Consider the following 27,437-nt stretch of genomic DNA (forward strand, 5'->3'; position numbering starts at 1 on the left):
CAGTACCTACATAATAAGATTACTGATGTAAGCTGGAGAAAAACTGGCTGAGGATTCTGTCTGTCAATAAAATCAAAACATTGCAAACGTGTTCCATTGTGTCAACATTGATGTGCTCTGGTCAGACGCAAAAACAATACAGATTTAATTGTTATATATGACATAGAAAAGCAAATAGACATTCAACGAAAACTAAAATCATTACATTTATTTTTCATTAATGCATTAAAACCTGAAATTTGGCAACACTTTTTTATTTTTATTTTATTCAAGTTCCATATAATATACCCACAATACATAATTTTTTTTCCATTTTACTCGATATTTATCCAAAAACGTGGCTAAATGTTTCTATGGAGAATTGTAAACATATTTTTTTTATATCATGTGTTTTAAATTAATACGAGTAGATTTTGTAAGTAGATTTTGCGTGTGAAATGTGAAAGAGAAACCTCAGGCTATTTCAAGTCCAAACATGACTTTATTTAGTATGCAATAGACCCCAAGATCATAAAGTTCGGTCGCAATTTATTAACGCAGGATAGGTCCGCTCAAGGGTTACAGTTCATTTGATAACTTTCTGTCAAATGTAACTATTTCCTAAAAATTAAAAAAAAAAAGAATAATAATAAATAAGTGTCTACAATATCTGAATTTAATAAAACAAGTTATTTGAAAACAGGGATGAATTAATATTTGGTGGTTTTAACCACTCCTTCATTCATTCATTCCTTGTATTTATTTTTACGATGCGAACGCTACCGTTAATGAACCTATTGAAATATGTTCCTTATTTGCATCTTTTTTCCAATCTGTGTATGTACCTGGTACTTTGGATTTCAGCACTTTCACAGTTTGCAAACGTACCTATTGCTGACTATGCATAGGCAATTTGTTTTTACTCCTTAAAGATATTGAGAAGGAACTTCTAAATTTAGATTGTGAAAAGGGAGCCGGCCCTGATCGTATTCACCCACATTTTCTAAAACACACTGCTAAATCGATTGCGCTCCCCTTGTACATTGTAATGAATAAGAGTCTTGACCTAGGTGTATTTCCTACTGTCTGGAAAGTTGCGAATATCACTCCAGTACTTAAAGAGAGTTAAAAGGTCTGATATAAGCAATTATCGTCCGATTTCCATTTTGTCAGTTTTGTCTAAAGTCTTTGAAAGTTTAGTGCATAAATCCTTGTAGCCACTTATCGGCAGGCACATAATACCGAACCAGCATGGATTTGTAAAGAATCGTTCAACAATTAGTAACCTTGCTTTATACAGTACATTTTTATTTGAAACCTTAGATAGTGGTTCACAAGTAGACACAGTTTATACTGATTTTAAAAAAGCGTTTGACAAACTTGACCACTTAATACTTCTGGAAAAATTACAATACAATGGCATCAAGGGATGTTTACTTAGATGGTTCGAATCATACGTAAGTAATAGGCAACAAAAAATCGTGGTAAATGGTTATGAGTCGAATCTCTTCGCTGTATCTTCTGGCGTGCCGCAAGGCTCAATATTGGGACCATTTTAATTTGTTTTATATAAAAATGATGTGATCCAGTGTATCTGTAACCCAAACTTCATTATTTACACAGATGATCTAAAAATATTTAAAGAAATCGGTTGTGAAGATGATTGCAAGTTGCTTCAAAAGCATTTGAAATCTTTACATAGCTATTGTCTTCGTAATAAACTACAGCTTAGTTTCTCGAAAAGTAAAACTATTACATTTACCAAAAAACTTAATCCAATTAAGTGTGTCTATTCAATTAATAATGTGAATTTAGAGAAAGTAGACAGTATCAGAGACCTTGGTGTTCTTTTAGATTCCAAACTCACACTTAGTTTACACATTGACTACATCACTACTAAAGCTTTTCAATTATTTACTACGAAAGTTTTAAAAAAACATGACACTTATCTATATCGCACCTTGTTGCGACCTATATTGGAATACGCAATCTTAATATGGAATCCGTTTTATAAGTTGTATATTAACTTCCTTGAAAACATACAGAAGAAACTTCTGAAGATGCTTAGCTACAGATGTTTCAGGCAAACGTACTGATTACGAAAGCTTGTTGTCTGAGTTTGGTATGTTAAGTCTTGAACAGCGAAGGGCACTTCTTGAAACCATATTTCTCTGTAAAATCATAAATAATCATATTGATTGTTCTGAGCTGGCATCCCAAATTATATATAAAGTACCCGTTCGTAAACCTAGATAAAAAGTCCTTTTCTTACGCCCATTTTGTCGTACCAAAGTCGGTAAACGCTCTCCAATTTATAGGATGTGTTGCAATTATAATTATTGTTTCCAGGACGTGGATATATTTAGTACCTCTTTGTACAGGCATAAACGTGAAGTTTCTGTCAGAGTGAATAGTGACTCCTTCTGATTTCTATGGTACCTATGATTATTATCGTAACTGATTTGATATGTATATGGTTGTCTGTGTATATGTGAATATAATGTATGTGGCTATATAACATATAATTTTTTTTTATTTATTATTTATTTTATTTAATTTTTCGCTATATGTATAAACAAAATTTTCAAATACAATTCCATAAGACTACGCGCATGTGTCACGCGCGTCACAGTATCTTAATTGTCACACATTTGTGGAACACGGTGTTGGTTCATATTTATTTAATCTTGCTTGTTCAGTGTTTGTTATTTGTTTAGTATGTATCTGTTTGTGTTTTTCTGAAAAAATAAAAAAAATAAATAAAAAAAAGATACGAAGTGACGGGACGAACAAGTTGCCTTTCTGGTGGTAAGCGACACGCCTGTTCATAACAGTTGCAGTGGCGCTCAGAGTTTTAAGTTGCAAAGATCTGAGGGGCCCTGCCGCTGCGCCCGTCACCCTGAGACATAAATTCACAAGTCTCATGTGCCTGTAATTTCATCAGCACCCTTACCCTTTAAACCGGAACACAGTAATGCTCACATTACTGCTTGACGGCAGAAATAGGTAAGGTACTACCCTGGATGAACTCTTTCATAAGGAGCTCTACGGCTATTGTATCTACGTATATGTACCATTACCGATCAGCCCATTGATTATAATATTGAGAATAATATAACATTCTTGAATGTGGACGAATGGTAAACTAATTTTGAGGTCTGTGTTTTTTTTAAAAGAAAGTCAATATACTTAGGTATGTAAGAAATTTGTTTATGACGGCGGCACGATTTAAAATCTACAATCTTATACACAATATAATTACAACAATCATGAAATATGCAATCGAAAAACGAAATACAATTATTACAACAATCAAATATACTAAAAAAAACTAAAACTATAAGTTATTTTGCCTTCGAAGTCGCCATAATCTGCAACAAAAAACGACGCCTTTTAATGATGATACAGGTGTGTAAATTACACATGGTTTTCTATCCCGGTAAACCACGTTAATTTTATTTCTTGGTTAGTTTCTGTTATTTTCGTAAACAGCCCTAAGTATTTATTTACTAATATTATACTCCCTGAATTTTGTAAAAAAAATAAAGAAACAAAAAACAAAATTCGAAAAAGAATAAGGAATTCAGTAAAAAAAATAAAGAAACAAAAAACAAAATTCGGAAAACGTCAAAAGACGAATTTAGTAAAAAAATAAAGAAACAAAAAACCGAATTTAGGAAAAAAAATAAAGAAACAAAAAACAAAGTAAAAACAGAGCAGGTCCAAAAATTAAGTTGACGTAGGCTTCATTGGAGGTATCACTCACTGTACGTTATGGAGGCAATCGATTTAGACATCAATACACTACAGTTATTTTATTGTTTATACTTGTAATATTAATTTGAATTTTGCCTTTTACTTAATTTCATTTCAATTTTATTTTATTTCTATAACTTTTCATTAACTTTTTAACTTATTCTTTATTATTTTGGATTATTTATTATTTTGACCTTAACTGTACATATACACATACAGGGTGTCTCACATTTATAACACACGGAGGGAAAGTAGCTTAAATACCGAAGATTAATCGCGTACCACCACAGGCGTAATTACCCCTCCAATCAAGATGTAGACACCGGAAGGTGCTCTTTAGGTACCCATTTGTACGCTCAATGACACTAGCGAACTAATGCCTTGTCGATTCACGTCATTCAGGTATTTCTAGGTCTGCATTTCCAATAGGAACAATGTCAACACACAGCTAGAGTCCCCTGCAAATAAAATAAATAATAATAAATAAAAATTATTTATTTAGGGCGGCGACAACCCATATCAAAATAAATTACACACAAATTTAAATAAACAGGGCGTCTCACGGCTATGCCACACGGAGGGAAAGTACCTTGAATATCGTAGTTAGAAAATTTTACTGAAAGACTTAATTTTGATTTTAAAAAACTGGAATTGAGTCCTCGAGTGTTTTTATGTACTTGCCTTTCTCCTGTAGCAGTTGTTCGACGGCACGAGCTGCCTTTAACAAATGATGGAAATCCTGGATGCTAGCGCGAGGAACTTTGTCGCGGATTTCTAGTCGGAGCAAGCCGTATGTTATGTCCAACTGCTGAGTCTCCGAGTGACATGGTGGTGGAAGTTGCGAAAAGAGCAGAGAGAACAGAGAAAAAGAGAAGAGAGAACATGGGGGGTTCGAGCGGAAGGTTTCTTGAATTAACAGGACATCGAGTCGGTGGTCTGTGAGGAAGGTTCGAACATCCGTGTTGAAAATGCCAAGCATTAATGATCGGGGCTTGACTCTACTCCTACTGGTCAATAATTCCATATTAGAAAGAGGAGGAAGAGAAGGCAGAGGCGGAAAATTTGCTCAGGGACTCTACGAATGAGTCGATACTGAACACTTCTCTTTCAACGCTTATATATTAATTTAGTAAACACTTTGATAGCGCGTTCTATTCTATTTCGATCCTAATGCCATCCAGCGGTGGCGCGTCGAACTAAACAAATTTCATCCATACTAATTTTAGTGAACACTCTGATAGCGTGTTCTATTTCGATCCTAATGCCATCCAGCGGTGGCGCGTCGAACTAATCGTTGTAACGTGTTATACTATTTAATTCAAATAATTCCATTTAACTGCAACTTACAATCAATTTAAGTTATCAAATTCTCAAAATGTGTCCCATCCTCTAGTATACAAATTCTCACTCTTTTCATAATTTCGCTTCCTGTTGATTCATTTATCTTTTCATGGTGAATGCACATTCTCATACCGGTTCCTGTGAACTAAATCTTTTAGAGGTTCATTTTTCTGAACAAAATTTCAAATTAAATATGTAATTTCATGGTCTTCCTTTTATGTAAGATCCTATGTTATTTAGAAGAAAACAATCGAGGCTTTCGATCAGTATAGTAAAATTACAGTTGTATTTTTTTTTGACGATTATTTAAAAATCTTTGAATTCAATTCCAGTACTTTTCAAAATCAAAATTAAGTCTTCTTTCAGTAAAACTTTCTAACTAAAATATTTAAGGTACTTTCCCTCGGAGGCATAGCCGTGTCACGCCCTGTTTGTTTAAATTCGTGTGTAATTTATTTTGATATGGGTTGTCGCCAGTCGTTGCCCGAAATAAATGATTTTTATTTATTATTATTTATTTTATTTGCAGGGAACTCTAGCTGTGTGTTGACATTGTTCCAGTTAGAAATGGACACCTAGAAATACCTAAATGACGTCAATCGTCAAGTTACTGCCTAAAGAGCAACTTCCGATGTCTAGGTCTTCATCGGAGTGGTTAATTACGCCTATTGTACTGACGGCAGCACATAATGCTTCACGTGACCATAAGTCCCGCTTGGGCTGGACAGTCCCGCTTTTAAGTTTCGTTTTCCGCTGTCCCCAGAACACTTAAAAATATCCCACTTTGACAAAATACGATACACGTGACAATAAATACTAAAAAAATGGAGCGAAAGCGAAAAATATACAAAGCCAACTCACCCAGACTTTGCAAGATTAATTTTTTTTAAATTTTTGATCATTATTTTTAGTATTTTTTTTATTTATGAAACGTTTCGTAACATGCGTTTTATTTTTAAAACAATAATAAATTTACAGGCGTCCCACTATGAGGGAAAAAATTATGGTCACATTAATCATGCTACACATTGACGGACCTTGTCCCGTTGAACTGAAGACGACATTTGAACAAAAGTGTATAACTTGATGTGATCCTTCTAAGGCCCTGTGTACACCAAAATGTACAATAATAATATGTGGAGTGATACAGCTCCAGACAATGTTATCTCATCATAGCTACCTAATCATTTAAACACCCAGTGTACATTATAATTAAAATATCGCATTCAAATGTAGCACTATACATTATATGTGGCGTGGTTTTCTTTTTATGATAGCAATTGACTGGACGAACAAATCGCATTATTTTTAGAATTTGGAAATGATTTATTTTATATCTAATACATTGCGCCTGCATGCATTTGTGCCTTTTAGAACATTTTTAGTTGGCAATCTGTTTAAAAAACAACCCATCAATAAACGTTGTGTTGTAATTTATACTAATTATTATATATACTAATATATTATACTAATATTTATTTAAAAATTACAAACTCGATATATTAAAGCCCTCAGCGTTCGGCTTCGGGCTTCTAACAAACTCTCGATAATACACAATGTACTATTATTTGATAAACAACAATTGAAAAAATCTACAGTAGTTACTTACCTCTCCCTAAATGCGATCCTCGTGCGGATGGCGTTGTGCCTATTTGCTATTGTAAGTTGATTTAATATACCCTGTAACAATTTTAAAATCAAATCAGTATAATAAACCTTCACAAATTATCATTTTTATCAACACATTTAAACGACCCACTACTGAGCACGGATCTCCTCTCGGGTGAGAGTTTTAGTTTAGCACCTTATTCGATGTGTGCAGGTTTTATCACGACGTTTTCCTTTACCGAAAAGATGATGGTGAATTTCAAATTATATTTCATACATAAACTCAAGAGTATGCGAACCCGGATTCGAACCCACGGCCTCTGCTTGAGGCGGTAGGCCAAACCATTAGGTTACCTTGGCATTCGAAAATATTTGTAAATATTGTAATTGTTTATTCAATGTCACGTTGTTTGACGACCATGATACTAATAATATCTTTTTGTGAAATTGTAGAATAATTTAGTTTAAATTTTTACTGAATTGATATTAAATTATTTTTATGTGAAATTACTCCACTAGTTTGTTATAATTATTAATACGAAGATCGACAATTACTTCGATCCGGCCGGATTCGACCTGACGTCTTCTAGCATATCGTGCCAGACGCTATACCAACTAAGCCACGGAACGAACCTCACAAATTTATGTACTTGCGTCGTATCTTTTTATTTGGTTATTCGACGACTTTTCAGCCGTAATATCTATGACAAATCTATTATATTTTGTCGCCCAATTAGAAACCTTTACAGCTACCAGCCCCGGCTAGAGATGTCGCTATTCATTGTATTTGAATTTATGTTTATGTGAAATTTCTCCACTAGTTTGTTATAATTATTAATACAAAGCTCAAACACTACGAAAAATACCTTCGATCCGGCTGGATTCGAACCAAGGTCTTCCAGCAAACCATGACTGACGCAATGTCAACTAAGCCACGGAACGAACCAGCAGATCTTACGAATTTTTCTACGTGCTTGTTGCAGAGCTTTCTTTTTGGTTTTTAACGTCTTTTTTGCCGTAGCGCCATCGGTTACATAATATCTCAGATAATATTTGATTTTAGATAATAATAAAATATTTCACAAAAAAAATTGAATAACGTGGTCGTTAAAAATCGTGACATTCAATAAAATACGCAATATTACAAGTTATTACACATCTCACATCTCTAGTCAGCAGCTGGTAGCTGTAAAGATACGTGGCTGAGAGAAGAAATAGATTTGTCACAGATGACGCAATGGCAAAAAATTCGTTAAAAACCAAAAACAAACCAAAACACATACAAAAATTCGTCAAGTCTGCTAGTTCCTTCCGTGGCTTAGTTGACAGCGCGTCTAGTACGGATTGCTGGAAGGCGCTGGTTCGAATCGAAGGAATTTCTCTTAGTGTTCGATCTTTGTATTAATGATTTATAATTATTTTTTATACATGAAAATAGCTTCCAAATGTAAAATAATTATGTATTTTAGTATCATTTAAGTTAATATTGTAGAAAAACAAAAGGAACGTGAGTTGCATCACTATTCTGCCGTCCAGTAAACGCGGCTAAGTGACAAATAGTCAAATATCCGTTTCAAATAGCAAAAGATAGAGCACAAAATTCTCTTTTAAAAATAATTAAAATTAGTCAACGTGTTCGACTTAACGGAACTTACTCTAACGATACATAGCTGAAATATCATTAAACAATTTAAATTTTCTAAAACTGGGTTACGGTTTTATATATCTCAAACATTGATCTACCAATAAATGGACGCCGGTTCGCGCTATAAAGTGTCCGCACCTGTAGGGCGTTAAAATCGCATACAGAGTTCGACTGACAGCGCTGTTGTCAATCATGCAGTACCAATAATAATAACTTTAAAAAAATTACTGCAGTAAAGTGTAAAAACAGGAAATTGTATCATATTTTCACTAAACAATTATATCGTGTTATCATAGTTCTCATTGAAAAGTGTTGTTTTGTTATTTATAGTATTTAATTTATGTATAAATGAATCGTAAATATAAATGACAAAAGCACACAAAATAATCAAATAGCTAACTGTCTTTTTTCTAACATTACGTCAGTTTCAAGAAGCATAAATAAACTTCTTGGTCATTTTCAATTGTTCGAACCACAAGCGATTGAAATATTTAAAACAAAGAAACTATACAGTCGCTTTGTTTTAATCTTATTTTTTAAATGATTTTTTTATTAAACGTTAGCAATAAGTAACAAAATATTGTTGTACTCGTTTTACGGCTTGGGATTACATTAGCTCGAATTTAATTCATAATGTCTAATATAATTTTTTAGGAAGATTACAAAACAAAAGCTAATTTTGTCTTTGTGAAAAGCAACAAAATTGCTCGAAAGCGTATCGGTATTATTATAAATTAGTTTTCAGAATTACGGATATTTGAGTTTACGTTTAGTTGGAATATCGGTACATTTCTTAGAGTACACGCTTATTTTTACATTTGTAGTAATATTTGTATCTATGTATATCCCAATATACATAATATAGCCCAACTCTTTATTGTAATCCTTAAGTAAATTTGTACAAAATTCGACATAATAATATATATAAAAATTAATTAATATTTACGATAAAGGCTACTCCATTACTCTTGTGTTCAAGTAATTTTCAGTCGAAGCTAAATATGGTGCATTTTGTTAAATTTCTAATAGAAGCTGAATATGGTGTTTTTGGGGCCCTTAAATTGTTGCAAGCAAAATTAGGCAGTACTGCAATGACGTTACAATTTAAATTAAATGTTTTAGTTCTTTATATTTCGTTGCATTGTATAGGTTAACTTCGGACATTTTTTTCGTGGTTTTTGTATTAGACCCGATGTCCATTTATTGGTGAGTCAATGATCTCAAAGAAATATTTTGTCACTTTGCCGCGTTTTAGTTAAAGGACGGCAGCATACCGCAGATAACATCAGTATCAATTAATTTAATTTAGTATGTGATTTCGATAGTCGATTCGTTAGTAATTACTAATCACGTCATTCGAATGACAAATTACTAATCTACTAATTTTCGTATTCGAATGATCTGAATGATCATTTATTATGAATCCATAGATTCCATAAAGCATTTCTGCCTAGCTCTCTCTAACATAATTATGGTAAATACCGTAAATGTGACAGGGATAGGGATATTCTTATATGGACCTGGAGAAGGATACCGAGCAGTTCCGGTACAATAATCATTCGATCACGAATCGAATGTCAGTAGGGGCATTCGGAGTATAGTCGAGTGATGGGCGAATTATTTGCCTACTCGAGAGTTGAAGACTTGGGGCCCTGACGGACGATGAGGTCGACAATGGAGCGTGCACACCTAAATAATGCCTATTCATTCTCGCTTAGAAAAATTTCTTAGCGAGTAGACGCTACAGAACTATTTTGTGAACCTATTAAGCCGTCAACGATGGCAAAAAATTATTAAAGTTAACCTTCATGGTCTCATTCATCTCCAATTTAGCTTCAAGAAATTCGTCTGCGCCTGCTCTGAAACTTGCAGCACTTGGTCTGGGGGGTGGGTTTGGACTTAGTTCGCGATGATTGGATCCGCAACGAACCTGCAATGTTAAAAATGAAAATATCTAGTTAATAATAATAATAACTCACACAACCAAAGCTTCGCACTGGGTCTACTAAATAGAAAAATTCGTAAGGTCGGCTGGTTCGTTCCGTGGCTTAGCTGGTAGAGCGTTTAGCACGGATTGTTGGATGGCGCTGGATCGAATCCACCCGGATCGAGTATTAATAATTTATAATTGTTTTTTCCAAATGTAAAATAATTGTGTACTTCAGTATCATAACTCAAACTACTCGAGTTGACGTGATTGCTGACTCTGAGTTGCAACTCGAGGTACCAATCAGGTCAACCCGAAGCCGAACACTGAGGGCTTTAATTTCGAGTAATTTTTGCCGCCCGTGCTACATACAATGCTCTTGGCACAAACACATGCAGCCGCGATGTATTAGACGTAAAATAAATTATTTCCAAATTCTAAAAAATAGCTTCCAAATGTAAAATAATTGTGTACTTCGGTATCATAACTCAAATTATTCAAGTTGTCGTGATTGCTGACTCGAGTTGCAACTCGAGTAGTCTCGATTCTGTGACTGACGGAGCGATCGTGTGTCGCGAGTAGCTCTCGCCGCCAGTCCGTGAATTGCGAGTAGAACTCGAACCGACGATTAACCGAGTTGGTCACGATCGGCCGGCCGCGACTAGAGCGTGCTCCGAAGGTCGCCGAACCGACCGAGTGTGCTCCGAAGGTCGCCGTACCTCAGCACGGGGCAGGTACAGAACCGAGCTAGCTCGAGTTCATTAAAAAGTAGCTCGAGTTGACTTGTTGTGGGAGTAATTTTTTTTTTTTTTTCAAAATACCAATTGGCGGAACGAACAAGACGTGCATCTGTTGGTAAGCGACACGCCTATCCATGACAGTTGTAATGATCTTAGAGGGACCGCCACTGCGCCCGTCACCCTGAGACATAAGTTGACAAGCTCCATGTGCCTGTTATTTCACCAGCAGCCTAACCCTTCACAACCTTCATTACTGCTTGGCGGCAGAAGTAGGTAAGGTGGCAGTACTACCCTGGACGAACTGTTTCACAAGGAGCTTCACTACTGCAACTATAACTATATATAAATATTAATCGAGTTAAAAAACTCGACTCGCCCATCGCTACTTGGAGCGTCCACACCTAAATAATGCCTATTCAGTCTCGCCTTGAAAATGTTCGTAGCGAGTAGATGCTACAGATCTATTTTCCACGACTCGTATTAAGTGACCAACGGGGCAAAAAAATTGAAGGCTACCTTCATGATGTCATTAATCTCCAATTTAGCTTCAAGTAATTCGTCTGCGTCTGCTTCGAAACTTGTAGCACTTGGTCTGGGGGGTGGATTTGGGCTTGGTTCGCAGTGATTGGACCGGCATCGAACCTATAAAATATACGTTAAAAATGAAAATTATCTAGTTAGTTATTATTATGACGCACACACTCAAAGCCTCGCACTAGGGAAACCCCTTATCGCGGGTGCCATGGACTGATAAATAGACAACCATAAGTTACACCCAAACTCACGAGAGAAATAAATGTAGGCCATGCAAATATTTCTATCGGCCCGGGAGTCGAACCCGGGACCACTACGCGTTCCCATTATGTCGTAACGTTTTATTTATCGTTGGACGACTATCGCGTCTAACCTGTTTCCATATAACGACTATCTGTCGTGACTGTATCGTAGACGTTTATTTTATCGTTGAACGACTGTCGTGTCTAGCTGTTCACACTAGGCCGTAACGACAATTTATCTGTTCACGGCAGCCGCTTTGTCGTTTGCACGACAGAATCGTTTGAAGTTGTGATTATCTGTCGTCACAATTTTATCGTGACGCTTTATTTATCGTCAGACGACTGTGGTTCTAACTCATGTCATTGTCACGATACTCTGTCGTCGTAACGTCGTGAGCGACAGTTAATCCTGTCGTACTATGTGTGAACAACTGCATTCAGACTACACGACTACCTGTCGTCACGACATAATGGAAACACGCCCTAACGGGGGCAGTAAATTAACGGCGGTAATAAAATATTTATTACAACTAAAAAGGTTTAAAAGCTGCTTTCTCTGTCCTATGTATCTTATTATATACTGTTCAGAAATCGATCTCTAGATACTAGTGATTCAGATCTTATCGTTGTCCTCATTGCAGGTTGGCAGTAATAACAAGGTTTTCATGGTTTTTTAAAATAATATCAAGTGACGGGAAGCCGGGTGCGCCTGATGGTAAACTACATACCTGACCATAACAGGGTCAATGTACTCAGAGCTTTAAATCGCAAAGATCTGAGGGGCACCGCCATTGCGCCCGTCACGCCGAGACATAATTTCGCCTTAATTTCACAAACACGTATCTTAAAGCACAGTTACTGAAATGCAAAAAAATGGATTGTATATACAAATTTTGCAGGCTGATTTCACTTCACATGTCCATCATATTCACTCACTGGCTTTTACCTATTCTTAAAGTAATGCATTCAAATAAACACCCTTGATAAGAAATTAAAAATAAATAGAAAGTTTTGCCATCTACTGAATAATCACTCTTTATAAGATGCGAGTTTGTGAAAGTAAGGCGACGATAACTTGACAAGTCCCATTTCACCAGCAACCTTACCCTTCAAAACCGGAACACAGTAATGCTGACACTACTGCTTGGCAGCAGACATAAGCAAGGTGGCAGTTCGTTTCTGGACGAACTCTTTCATAAGGAGCTCTACTGCTACTTTATATAACCTGAATACTGTATCTTATTTTTTTGGCATATATATAATTAAAAAGAAATTGCTTTTAACCCACTTCAAAAAAACGGAGCAGGTTCTCAATTCGACTGCTTTTTGTGTGTGTATCTTACGAGATTATTTTGACAATTGTGAACCGATTTCATTGATTTCTTGTTGGAAAGAAGGTACCTCATTAGTGGTCCCATTCAAATTTGAAGTAATTAGTCCACCTCTATGGGTGGAAAAGAAGGATGGCGAAAGCTGCCCCACGACGAAGGGCCGTTCATGGACTTTGCTAGTATAATTTTGCGTTTTAGTTTATGCCTAGTTATCAATATATTTTTGTATATTTTTAGAAGTCGGGAATAAAAAAAAAATTACATTGTATTTTAGAATAGATGCAAGAACACAACGCAATTGATTCAGTTCGACCATAGATTAGGTAACGGTTTTCTGCGTACGTTTCATTTTAAACATGATTGAATGTTTACCTACCTGAAAAGTATTGGTTATTTTATAGTACACAAATAAAACATTAAAGTTATGAAATACTTAATGAAATAATCAATTAAACAGTAATGACATAAAGCAAAAAATTAAACACAATGTGTCAAAAATATTTAGCCAATATTTAAATGAGAGATAATGAAAGTTGCAAAGGAACGTTTTGACAAGAGACCTCTTGCCAATGTCAATGTCACATTGATATTGAGAATAGTGTGAACATTTGTAGCAGACTGCTGCAATTTGGGCAGATTTAATTTTCATTGCTGCAGAACATGATAAGTTATATTAAATGTGGCAGAGTTTGACAAATTTGGGAATATTCGGAAAGTTCTTTATTATTTTTGGGAAGAAACTGAAAACTTATTGTTTTCTGCCACTACGAACATACATCTGAAGCGAAATACAGGACAATGTTATGAATATAGCCTATATCAACATTATAACCCCAGCTTCTACAGGCTGTACTCAATTAGCTTTTTTGATGCTTTGATAATGAATCACAAGTATTGATAAGTCTCCTTAATGCACGTCGTCAAAAACACTGGGTCACAAAATACACGGGATGGCGCCATCCTTCTTTATGTGAATTCGGTGTAACGTATTGATGCAACGAGACACCTTTAGTAGGTCACTGGATTGCGTATTGGAGGAAATATTGATTAGGCATTTTTTTTTTAATATTGTAATTCAATCATTAATTTACTTCTATATGTACCATGAACGAATAAGGACACTATCCAAGACTGTTCCTGTTACACTATACGTCGCTAACCAGATAACATCCCAACTTTCTTTCATTAGGAGCTCTACTGATACTCAACTCAACTGTACGTATGTATCAAATGAATTATTTAAGTAGGTATTCTATACATATAAGAGAACACAAAATAAATAATGTACGTAATTTTATTTTAGTGTATGTATGCGACACACACGTCCGGTATTCACTTGGATTTAAGATCCACTGACAATCAGCGTCAAAGCGTTTTTTCGGCGGTGACATTAGCTAAGTCGATCTTTTGCATACGCCACTGCCGCACACATGACATCTACTGTAATTGTGTTGACTATTTAATGTTTGCTCTGTTATGATTACCTATTATTATGATTTTATTTTTATTTTTTTTTGTTATTTTATTTTATTTTTTGTTTTAATTTACCTTTATCTTTTTTTTTATCTTTCTTACAGTGTATTTTTGTGTCGTGGTGTCGTATTCTATTCTAAATGTAAACAAAAAAAACTTGCAGACATACCATTTCATCTACATCTGCTGAATCACTGACATTGTGTAGCGAAAGCGGATCACCAACCTAAAATCATAATAAAAGGTTAGGATTGAAATCAATATGTATATCAGCTGTCCTTCTATTCATAGAAGGTGCTTAAAACTTGAATTTGAACAGTTTCACTTTGAGGAGAATCATATTTTGCACTCTACGAGAATCAAAAGACGCTTATTGTCTGTTCAATTCGTCTGCATTTCTTTTTGTATGTATGTTACATGATAACTCATTTGTGAACCGATTTTAATGATTCTTTTTTCGTTCGAAAGAGGGTACCTCAGTATTGGTCCGAATTAAATTAGAAGAAAATATTCGATGAATCAATGAAAATTGGCAAATAGATGTAATTCCAATAAAAAAATCCGATAAGCAAACTTTTCAGGTCGGTTTTTTTAATATTAAATAATATTTCAGGATAACACACTCATAATATAATGATAATATTCTGGAATATTTAAATCACAAAAATTAAAATACAATGAATTATTAAGTCATGGAACAAATTGTTGTTATAAGATGTTAGTAATATAGTTTATTGATTTGCATTCCCGCCATATTTAAGAAATTAATAATAGAAGTAATGCTAAATCATCTAAAACTATTGAAAAAGATATTCTGTTTAATATACTGGTTAATTGTAACTAGTAAAGTTTTGCAAAATTGTTCCTAAGCGGTGCATACCACCGCGCGAGGACAGTGACCTCGCCACCCGCTTCACCGAGTGGTACTTATCTTTTTCACGAGTCTTTCACTTGCGTTTTCCGCTTGCTTGCGTGACTCGCTTCGCGCATACCCAAAGATCTGTCGCATACGCGCAGCCAGGACTGTTCACGAGTCGTTGGATTTGTTTGCGTTCCGTGACTTTGATATCTAGCAAGCTTGATATTTCCACGCAAGCAACAGGGAACGTTTGCGGAGGACAGCACCACTGGCCAATCACAGAGCAACAGCGTCCACGCGTCCAATACAACCAAATCAAAGGCAAGGCGCCGCGCATAAGTCTCTACGTAGCGCAAAGCGGAAGACTCGTGAACGCCTTTAAGCGGATGGAAGATCTACGGCGTGTATCCAGCCAACGCAAGCAAGCGAAAAACGCAAGTGAGAGACTAATGAACCCCGCATTACCAACTTCAGGTGACGTATTGCAGGAAAGTATTGCTAGAAATACCTAGCTCCACAGTTACTAGCACGTGAGTTTCATTTCAACTTAGTACATTTGACTTCACAACTTTGAAAGCAGAAACGAATTTTGCGCGCAATTCTTCGACACTCGTAATCTCCTCCGCGTAAACTAAACATTTCACATCATGTCATAAGATTACTCACGCACTTGCACTTGATGGTAATGCAGTTTCTGGTGAACCTGGTAGCCGTTCTTTTTTGCACTAACTCTTGTTTACATACCAAACCACGTGGCATTCCGTGAGAGACTAGAATGTATCCGGGATGTCAGCGGGACCTAGACGCAAAGGGAGGCAAAGTCGATTGATCTACCAATCGTGCGTTCGATACGATATTCCCCCGCCGTTGCTACCCGCGCCTTACCACCAAATACACCTAAAATGCATTTCTGCGCATTTAAGTTCATTGTTCCAAGATTTTTGCGGGTACCTGTACATTTTCCAAATTTTAGTATTTTAATTTTCTATCAATACCTCAAAATTCAATGCAATCATACTAACATAGTTCTAAGATTTTCTTTTGTAACTAACACCATTATCTTATGGGCTATGGCCTGAAATAAATGGTTTATTATTATAGGAAATGAACTATTTTTCTGGATTTAAATCTCTGGATTTAATGGTTTATTATTATTATTATTAGCAAGTGCCGTGCAAGTCAATGACGTTTGGATCAAGCATGTTTACCGCAATTAAGTACAAAATAAGGATTTAGGATTTATTTTTTTAGTGATTTGGGTTCAGTATCGGATATAGAAATGACCTCTGTAAATATGGCGTCGCGAATGCAAATCAACACATTGTATAGTCCAAGGATGTTAGTATTTTTGGCTACTTACTTAAAGCGTGATCATTATTCTTCTTCTTCCTGTCCTTATCCTACGTTAGGTGGGGTCGGCGCAATATTTATTTTTGTTCCTCTCTCCCTTTCAGCCGTCATTTCCATACTCACATCTTTCTTACTCATGTCAACTTTCACACAATCCATCCATCTCTTCTTTGGCCTTCCTATCCCCTTATATCCTTCCACAATCATACCTAACACTCTTCTCATCACATGATATTCTTCCCTCCTCATGACATGTCCATACCACGCTAACCTATTACTCCTCATCTTTTCCGTCACTGGCGCCACTTTCAAACTTCTACTGATGTACTCATTCCCTATTTTATTCTTTCTCGTCATTCCACACATCCATCTCAACATGCGCATTTTCGCTGCTTGCGCAGTTCGTTCATCCTCCCTTTTCATCGCCCAACATTCTGATGGGGCGTGATCATTATTAACAGATTCAATTTACTTTTTGGGTGTAAATAGAAATGCATTAATAATGGAAAAACGAATTGACATTTTTAATACAAAAACTTACCCCACTTTCCTCGGCACCATCACCGTCAAAGGCACTTTCCGATTTAATAGTCTCAATCATAATATTTAGGGAATTAACAGGTATTGAAGGCATCGGTAAATTGTTGCTGGTGACCCCTAATGCCTCATTTGCTTTCGCGCTCTGGTTTCTGGCTTTGCGCCGCAAGTCACGCCAAGTCTAAGAAAGTAACAACACATGATGTAATTATTAACACAAAGATCGAACACAAAGAAAAATTCCTTTGATCTGACAGGATTAGGAGAAAAAAATGGTTACAAACCAAAAACAAAGATCTGTAGCAAATACATAGAGGAATTCCTAAGGTCTGCTAACTCGATCAGTGGCACTGTTGGAACGTAGATATAGAAATAAAGGAGAAGAGGGAGACATGCTATGACGCAGCGTCAGGTGGCGTATCGATGTCGCCACTTTTTAGCTTGTGTGAAATTCAACCTTTACGCTCTATTATTTCGACTCACCCGAAGAACAGAGTCTGATGTACAGCGAAAATATAATAAATACATAATCTCGTTATTCAACATAAGGTCAATCGATAGGTGTTTCCAGAATTTTTATATCTTATTTCGTTTCGGAAATATAAAATCGAACAACAGTCAATCTGATACCCACAGGGAAGTACAACGAACGAAATATACAATGTTCTGAGAATAAACAGTCTTACTCATATACGCCTTTGTTCTACGGATGATTTACTACCATAAATTGATGATCTTGATTGGTTAGGGCTTAAAACGTGAAAACGACGTAACATAATTATGATTTTAACAAAATTAAACTTTCAGTCACGTAAGATTTATGTTGCAAAATTTCAGCATAAAATTAATATAATAAGTAAATATTAAACAACAATCACATACGTTGCTCTGATCCCAAAGTAAGTAGCTATAGCACTTGTGTTATGGAAATCGGAAACAACGATGGTACCACAAACACCCAGACCTGAGACAATATAGAAAGTCAGTTTTTGGATCGAATCCGGGACCTCTGAGATGGCGACACCATGAAAACCGAAACCGGTGCGCAAGCCACTCGACCACGGAGGCCGTATACCATTTTCATTCTGGTTTAGCCATTCACCGTCAGGTGGCGTTAGTAAAAATACTGCTTGTGTTTGCTATTACACGTTAGATGACGCTGAAACTCAGTCTTCCTTACAATTCTGTGTATTAGGCGTAAAATAGTTTGACGCGCAACAAGACAAGCAACGCAACAAGAGCTGAGACCATTACCTTATCGATAGTCGAAAACCACGTGCCTACTAATTGTAATAATGAAAACCTACCATGGCTAGAAATTTCTATATAGAAAAATGGAAACATCGAATAAAAATTGAAACATTAATTAAATGTGTAACTAACCGGTGGTACGTTATCACACTAGTTTTAAAATTATTATTTTCACTCCGATTTTTACAGACTGTTACGCTACAAACTGGAATTTTCACGTTTTACGGGAGTTCTTATGCGTATAACCTTAGAATGATAACGTATAGAATGATAGTTTCATATCAAACGTACTGTCAGAAGTGAGGCAAAAATCAAATTCATGTAGGCGTAAGCAACTTGTATTTACGCTCGTCGGCACGCACACAAATAATTATATTTTTTGTTTTTGTATTAATTATATAATATTAAAAAAACATTTCTATCAAAAGTGAGGAAATTGTCTCTTTCTTAACTCAGCATTCAGTTAATAAATACTACCCAATTTTTATTTAAATAATTTATGAACGAAAACCTAAAAGCGAGTTTAAGTTAGGTAGTTAGTTCAAGAAAATTTGGATATATAAATAGCCTGATATTATCTGTCGATAAACACATGAAGAGTACATGATAACAATAAAGAACCTGAAAGTTATTTATACACGACTCTGGACAACTAACGATCACTTTTTAGTCAGTGTTAGTTTCCTGAAATAAGTTTAGTTAAGAACTTTTGAGTCTGGGCAAGACAATTCTTTCTAAATGAGTCCTGTATGATGAACAAGAATAACGATTTTCACATGAATCTAATGAAGGCAAATACTAAATATATTCCGTAAAAATAGCTTACATTTGTAGAAATTCTGCAACAGTCGCGATATTGCCTATTCTCAAAAAATTACGTAATATAATTATTTTGAAACAGAATAGCAAAATGGGGAGAAAAAATCCGTTACTTTGCAACATTTTCTTATCTTGTTGCAAAGAAATTAATTTTCTGTTTTAGTGAATATTTACATAAAAATATAAGTTGAAACGCTTTTCCTTGTAGAATGTGATGTTAGTATCTATTTTATGTTTGTCTGACATATTTTTACACACTTTTACTGCACATTTCGTTATTTTTAGCTAAAATTTTTGAGCTGTTCGCGGTGCAAGTTGATCTTGAACACTGACGGCCCGCCCGCTCGTGTAAGCCCATTTGGGTCCCTACAATTTGCCTCACTTAGCGTGTGCGGACTAGGTTTGTAGGTACCTATGCGTTATTATTCTAAGCGTACAACGATCGATGTTTCTACGCGTGTCACCTCAATATGCGCACTTTGGTCATATCGAGGCAACACGAACCACGCTCCCATACAAAATCTCCCCTTTATTTCTATATCTACGGTTGGAACTACGCTCGCCCTGGTTTGGCACATAACCTCATAACAACGTAACTTGCATCAATAGATATTGAATTTTCAACAATACGGCAACTGGGTAAAGTTTAAAATACATTAACAGTCCAGAATTTGTTATTTCTTTTTAAATTTGAAACTACGACCAATTATAAGGCGAAATTTCAAAATGGCCACCGTAAAGATAAAATGTAAGAAAATTAAAGTAATGAAGAAAATTACAATTATTACAATATGATCATTCTGGCAGTATGTCCAATTACATATTAACAATTTACGAGGCCTGTGTTTATGTGAAACAAACGTCAAAAAAAGATATCCTAAAAACACAAAGAATAAAATAGAAATACGGCCCAAACAACACTCTAATTTGAAATTTTACAGTAGAACAATGTTCGTATATTAACACCCAAATTATTTAATAAATTACTGGATGCTGTTAAAGACTTAAATTGTAGACAAAATAAAATTGCATAATTTGTTAGTTAGTCAGTGCTACTGTATACAATAATGACGATTTTTTATTTAATAACTTTTAAATGTAAAATATAACTAGAGATGAAACGGATATCCGGTATCCGGCCTATTTTTACTTTCCGACCGAATACCGGATATTTAAAACTAAGAAAAATATTACACAAAAATATAATAACAATATAATACAAAATAAATTTAATTATTGATAAAAAAAATTGATAGTAATAGGATAAACTGCCTCCGTGGCCGAACGGTTACCATACCGGACTGCCACGCAGAGGTCCCCGGGTTCGATTCCCGGGCCGGGAGAAATATTTGTATGGCCTACATTTATTTCTCTCGTGAGTTTGGGTGTAATTTGTGGTTATCTATGTGTGTGTCCATGGCACCCGCGACACAGGGTTTCCCTAGTGCGGGGCTATGTTGAGTGTGTGCGTTATTATTATTATTATTTTTATTATAAACAGCAAATACAGAATCATTGACAATCTGTCTATTACATGTAACTGAAAGAACTATGAAGACAAATAACGTTATCTGTAAATTTTGTACTCAAATTCTAATACAGGCAAATTATGGTGGATGTAGACCAGTTTCAGTTTTTCTGCATTAAGTGGTAAAAATTGGTTTTATTTATTTTCATAAACGAGACCAGCTTCAGAGGACAGTTTTCCACTCTTGCACACTTTGTTAAATTTTAAGTATGAAGTACTTTTTATTTCCAGACGACCAAATAAAAGAATTGCGATCACGATCGATTTGAACTATCTTCAAATACAATGTGTGCCTATAATAATGATACGTCTAAGTAGATTAAAATATTTGTTTTCGGCAAATTTGGTATCAAGGCTCAGAATTAGTTAGATCACAAGCAAATTAAAGAAATCAAATTGAAACAAAATAATTACGAGCGTTTCAAGTGCTAGGCCATAGTTTCCCAAAATGGTCCCTACCAGTGGGCGCTGAAGAGTCCTAGGGCGGTAGGGGCCTCATGCCGTTCAGGGGGTACTACCGCATTCGAAAAAAAAATAGCCTGAATTATCTATATAAACTTAACATTACATTTTTCTTTCTGATTTTTCGTGTTATATGAATATAAAAAATACGTGTTTTCAATATTTTTTGTGACGGTGGGCGTTGCAATTTTTTTATCTTTCCTAAGTGGGCAATGAGCTAAAAATTTAGGAACCTATGTGCTCGGCTTATATTAGGGGTTAAAGTATGAAATTGCCGTTTTATTGCAATAGGTTCTTTGAATTTTCATAGAATCTTCATGGTTTGAGGTTTTCGAATGAAACTTTTTTCAAATGGTTTCTGTGATTTTTTTTTTAATTTGAAACATTTGAATATCGACTTTCAATTGTTTTTGTTATTCAATTTAGACAAGAAAGATGGATACTGCGAAAATTCGAGTGATTTTTTAATACGAGTTCCGACGCGGAACTAACGCGGCAGAAACAGCCCGCAATATCAATGCTGCGTTTGGAGGTCTACTAATGAACGCACCGTGCGATTTTGGTTTAAACGCTTTCGTGATGGAAATTTCGACTTAAAAAACGAGCCACGAGGAAGACCGCCCACACGGCACACAGGTGAATAACGATGAATTAAGAGAGATAGTGGAAGCCGATCCTAGTCAAACTACCCAGGAATTAGCGGCATGGTTTAACGTTACCTTACCCACAATATTGACTCACTTGCGTCAAATCAATAAAATAAAAAAATACGAAAAATGGGTGCCTCATGATTTGACTGATCTGCAGAAAGAAACGCGTGTTGAAACTTGTGTTGCCTTGTTGAACCGGTACAGAAATGAAGGAATATTGGATCGAATTGTAACATGTGATGAAAAGTGGATTCTTTATGATAACCGGAAAAGAAAAATGCAATGGCTGACCCCAGGTCAAATGCCACAACAGTGTCCTAAAGCAAAACTTACCAATAAAAAGGTAATGGTAACTGTTTGGTGGTCTCAGCATGGTGTTATTCACTATAGTTTTCTCCGATCTGGTCAAGCAATAACGGCAGATGTCTATTGTGCCGAACTCCGAACCATGTTGACAAAACTAGCAGTAAAACAGCCCCGACTCATGAATCGATCTTCACCATTATTGCTCCACGACAACGCGAGACCTCACACAGCACGAGAAACCATTTTGACCCTTCAGGAACTGCAGTTAGAAACCATTCGTCATCCTCCGTATTCACCAGACCTTGCTCCAACGGACTACCATTTTTTTCGTGATTTGGACAATTATCTACATGACAAGAAGTTTTCTTCCCAGGAGGCAGTACAAAATGCTTTCACACAGTTTGTGCAGTCTCGATCGTCGTAGTTCTATCGCAAAGGCATTAATAACCTTCCCATTAGATGGCAGCAATGTATAGATAATAATGGCAACTATTTTGATTAAATAAATTTGTTAAAAATTTAAAAAATAAACAATTTAGATTTTCAGTACAAATCGGCAATTTCATACTTTAACCCCTATTACTTACAAAAACTAAAAATTTTAAAACAGCTAAAGGATAATGTTACTGCTTTTTTCCTTCTGCACCACGCGAAATGTGCATGTGCCAAATTTGCGATTATTCTCATTGTTAACATTTTTCTGTTATATATTTGTTTGTATTATCGAATAAATTAATCGTTTTTATAAAAATCAAGTGATCACAACAAATCAAATCGTTATGTGAAAGTGCAATCATTAACTAATCAATCAAACACGGCGATGCGCTGTAAATCGGTCGCGACATGTTTAAGGCAGTGGATCAAATATCCGGCTATCCGGCCTAGATACCCATCTAGGCCGGATAGCCGGATATTTGGCGGCCAAATCACCATCTATATAATCTCTAAATGTAACTATTTGACCATTTTCTGGTTACATTTCAATTGTTATTGTTTGTTTAAGCTGTTGTATTAATAATATATATCGAGTTCTTAGGTTTTCGCGAATATATATGTTTTAATAACTTTAAATGCATGCTACATCAAAAGTGAAAAAAGAATTGTGTAAAATATTCACATGACAAGTCTTGGTGAAATGTATGATCTAATATAATATTACACTCTTAAGACCTGCATTTTTACTACATTTTCAATAAATAAATATTATAAATATCCTGTATTCTTGTATCATTATCAAGATTTTGTAGTGTTTCAAATTATGAATGTATGAGTTTCGATGATACCATTGTATGATCTCCTTCCCCCGGTCATCCCCATATTGTCTGTTTAAATTTAAAACCACATAAGTGACATTTTCCGCAAAAAGTATTTAATTTATATAGCTATGGTAAGAAAATCACTATCTGTCTGCATGTGAAGCTCAATAACAAAAAAGCTATAAACTTAATAAGAATTTTATCTGCAGAAAGATGGTGAATTTCTTACAACTGGTACATAATTTGGAGATTTTTGTGGAAAATCTCACTTATGTGGTTATACCATTAAGCAGACAATATGTTAATTCCACTATTATCATTGCCTTTGTGGTTATATATCCAACAATAATATGAGATTATAATTTGCGTGTACCTTATTTAGAGCTCCATCAACTCCTATTATTGTATTTGTAAGCCTTCAGGTCTGCAACACCAAAGTTCAAAATTCACAATGTGAGCTTGTTCTCTCTAACAAAGTACCCCCACAAAACTTGTTGAGCTGATCCCACTGGAATCGATAAAATTTACTTAGTGGAAGATTTGATACTGGCAAAATCCAATAAGAGCACTGCCAATATATAAACAGAAGAAGAATATACACCTAATATTTTTGTCCCGGGCCAGTGTATCCCTGGCTATACACAGGTAAGGCTTGCTTCTTTAGGCCGGTGTATCTCAGTGCATACATAATTTTGAATGAGTGTTTGAAAGCCCTGGCCCTCGTATCGAATCGTTCAGTGTATACAGAAAATAAATATCTGTGATCATTTTGAAGTTATGGTTGAATAAAGAGAAAAAAAAATGAAATATAATTATTGATTCAATTACTTATTTATTGAATGACATCAAATTTACTACAATAAACTTAACTCATAAAATATTATTTTTTGTACCCATTATTATTTAGTGCTTTACTTATTATATTTTGGCTGCATTTAGCTAAATTTATGAGAAAAAACGACTCAATTGTTTTACTTTTCATTGGCATTTGTACTTGTCAATTATAAATAAATAACGCACACACTCAACATAACCCCGCACTAGGGAAACCCTGTATCGCGGGTGCCATGGACACACACAGACAACCACAAATTACACCCAAACTCACGAGATAAATAAATGTAGGTCACACAAATATTTCTCCCGACCCGGGAATCGAACCTGGGACCTCTGCGTGGCAGTCCGGTATGGTAACCATTCGGCCACAGAGGCAGTTCTTCATATAATAATCATATTTTATTTCGTTTTTTTTTTATTTTACTTTATACTTACATCAGTTTTTTTATATTTTATATTCCTTTTTATTTTTAATTATACATACTAGGTTAACAGCATTCTTTAGGGGAGAAAGTAGGATGTATCACGAGAGATATACTGGCCTGTAAGCTAGCTTTTGAGGTGGGTTTTACTTCCTGGTCAGTGTATCTCGCCCGATACAACTGTAAAAACTCAAATAAAAGGGTACCCCTAAGTGGAGGGGGGTTCATAATATTAATTCACTAAATTAATACCAATAAAGTATATGAGTAAAAAAACGTGATTCCCGCGATTTTAGCCCCGGAGGCTCTTGGCGCTGAATATGTCAAGGCACTTCCATTGTTTTTTCTTTATTTCAGGGCTCAGATGCAGGATCATGTTCTGTCAGGTCGAAGGAATTATTCTTTGTGTTCGATCTTTATATTAATAATTACAACAATATAATATCGTGGTAGGAATAAATAACGCGTCAATGAATATTAAAAATATTTGATAATATTTCTTACATGTTCCCATTGTGCTATCGACTTGTTAGGACCAAACTGGTTGAGTATGGTCCTGAGTTTCAACCACTGCAGCTCCTTCTGCCTCTTGCCTTGAGGTCCAGTATACTCCCCTTCTGCCAGTCGCGGATGAGAAGCCATATAATCAATTAAATACTTAATTTGAAATTTGGTACTCCGTATTCTGGAAAATAAAACAATTTAAATTTAATAGTTATTTTATTCGAAAAATAAGCGAGCATGTTTCCAAGATCAACGAAAGATAAACAATACTTTTTTCGTGTACACTTACTTTTTTCTCACCGACATTTTTCACACTAACTTCGTTTGTGTGTGACTTTTGCAAAATGCAAAATTTTGATCGAGTGTTTGAAAAGTTTTACGATGCAATTAAAAAGATTACAAATTTCGCGGCGACGATTAAACGACAAAGATAACATACGACACCCTATATAGATATCCTTGTTCTTCAAAATGGATAACTTCTTCTTCTTCTTCTTTTTAAAATCTACAGAGTAAAAAAGTTAAGTCTGTTCCAATCCACTAAACCAGAAAAGTAAACAAACCGGTTTGGTTAAAATTATAAAGCAATCACTCATTAAATGGAATAAGTAACACTTTCACGTATATTTTGAAAATTTCGGCTTGATATTTCATTACTTTTTCCGACCATATTCATTAGAATAACATATTTAAATCTTATTTCAAAAACGTTAGTTCAAAAGTGAGGTTATTTTATTTCTCAAATATAGACTTGTAAATAGTCTATGGTTGCATAGAGTTGTAGTACGATTCACGTAATCAAACCGAGATATCGTAGCGATTTAGTCGTTAAACTGCTTTTTCGTGTTCACTTGTGTGTGAAGTCGAACTTCAACGAGTCCAATTTTATAGTCGTTCGATCCAAATGTCGTTAAAGCGTATTTTGGTATACGAATCGAACTTAAATCGATTTTAAACGACGACTCATACGTAATTCTGCTAAAATTTTGACAGTACTTTCAATAGACTTATCGATGACTAAACATTAAATTTCACAATTCAAGATGTCGTTTATTAGTCGTTAAGTTTCGATTCTTTTCATATCAACGTCCGTTCAAGTGATACGTGAATACCAATTTTGGATAAGACTTCGATCGAACGACTACGTAAGTTCAACGATATTTTGATACGCGAATCGCACTACTGTACGGAATAACTTATTCGATTAATTCAATTCAATATTAACACTTGATAAGCAATTTAAAATAAATAGACAGTTTTGCCATCTCCTGAATAATCAGATAATCACTCTTTATAGGATACGAATTTGAGAAAGTAAGGCATCGATTTGGTGTTACCTTAGAGGATGGAAGTGTGACAAGTTTCCTTGTAAATAAGACCGCTACTTTTCTGAACTGATAATTCTAATCCATATAAGTTCAAGCAGAGATTTTAAGAATAATTTAATATTTATTAATATTAAAGTGTGGTAGGCAGTGTTAGATTGATAGAATAAATTAGTAAATCGTCTGCAAACTGAAGAATTTGAATATTATTTAGATAAAGAGCGTACTAAGTCACAGATCCTTGTGGGGAGTCCTATTTTGACAACAGGAAGTACCTAGCGGGCAGAGGTTTCCAATTGTTCAACAGAAATGTTATCACCCTAATACGCTTTACAAATTCCCGCGCTGATCACATAAAAAGCCCGTCTTCATTTCGTGTGTTATTATATTAGGCTTCAATTGGAAAGTGACGAGAGCAAGAGGCGTCATTGTTCTCTGGTGTTGAATTAAATGATTATTAGTTATTATGTAACGAAAAGGTAAATAGGTACTGGGCTTAATTTAAAAAAAACGACTTCATATTACTTTGTTTCATTGTATATTTACAACCACTTTACGCTTTTCCACGTCATTCATACATTACCTTAATACTCATTTGACCTCCCCGAGGATTGGGCTACACTTGTGTGGATTACAATAAACTGTAAACCTTTAAATAAATTATACAACAAAGAAAATGAGTGCGACCAAATACTTCCAAGTAAATAGATATCAGTTGAGTGCAACCTGAAGATGCTCCAATGAATTAGAGGACC

General features: G+C 35.2%; 1 protein-coding gene across 1 annotated transcript; it reads right to left on the reverse strand.

The window, feature by feature from the left end:
• Positions 1-3,175: 3,175 nt before the first annotated feature.
• Positions 3,176-25,773, reverse strand: LOC113227843. The gene is made up of 8 exons (XM_026460888.1): positions 25,647-25,773; positions 25,358-25,538; positions 17,327-17,503; positions 14,746-14,802; positions 11,513-11,638; positions 10,134-10,259; positions 6,686-6,756; positions 3,176-3,350 (listed from the first exon to the last, which is right to left on the reverse strand). Exons 1-8 carry the CDS (start codon positions 25,661-25,663, stop codon positions 3,317-3,319), a joined length of 789 nt encoding a protein of 262 aa, XP_026316673.1. The 5' UTR covers positions 25,664-25,773; the 3' UTR covers positions 3,176-3,316.
• Positions 25,774-27,437: the final 1,664 nt, after the last annotated feature.

Source organism: Hyposmocoma kahamanoa, unplaced genomic scaffold, assembly GCF_003589595.1.
Source record: "Hyposmocoma kahamanoa isolate Upper Pololo Valley unplaced genomic scaffold, ASM358959v1 218, whole genome shotgun sequence".
NCBI lineage: Eukaryota > Metazoa > Arthropoda > Insecta > Lepidoptera > Cosmopterigidae > Hyposmocoma > Hyposmocoma kahamanoa.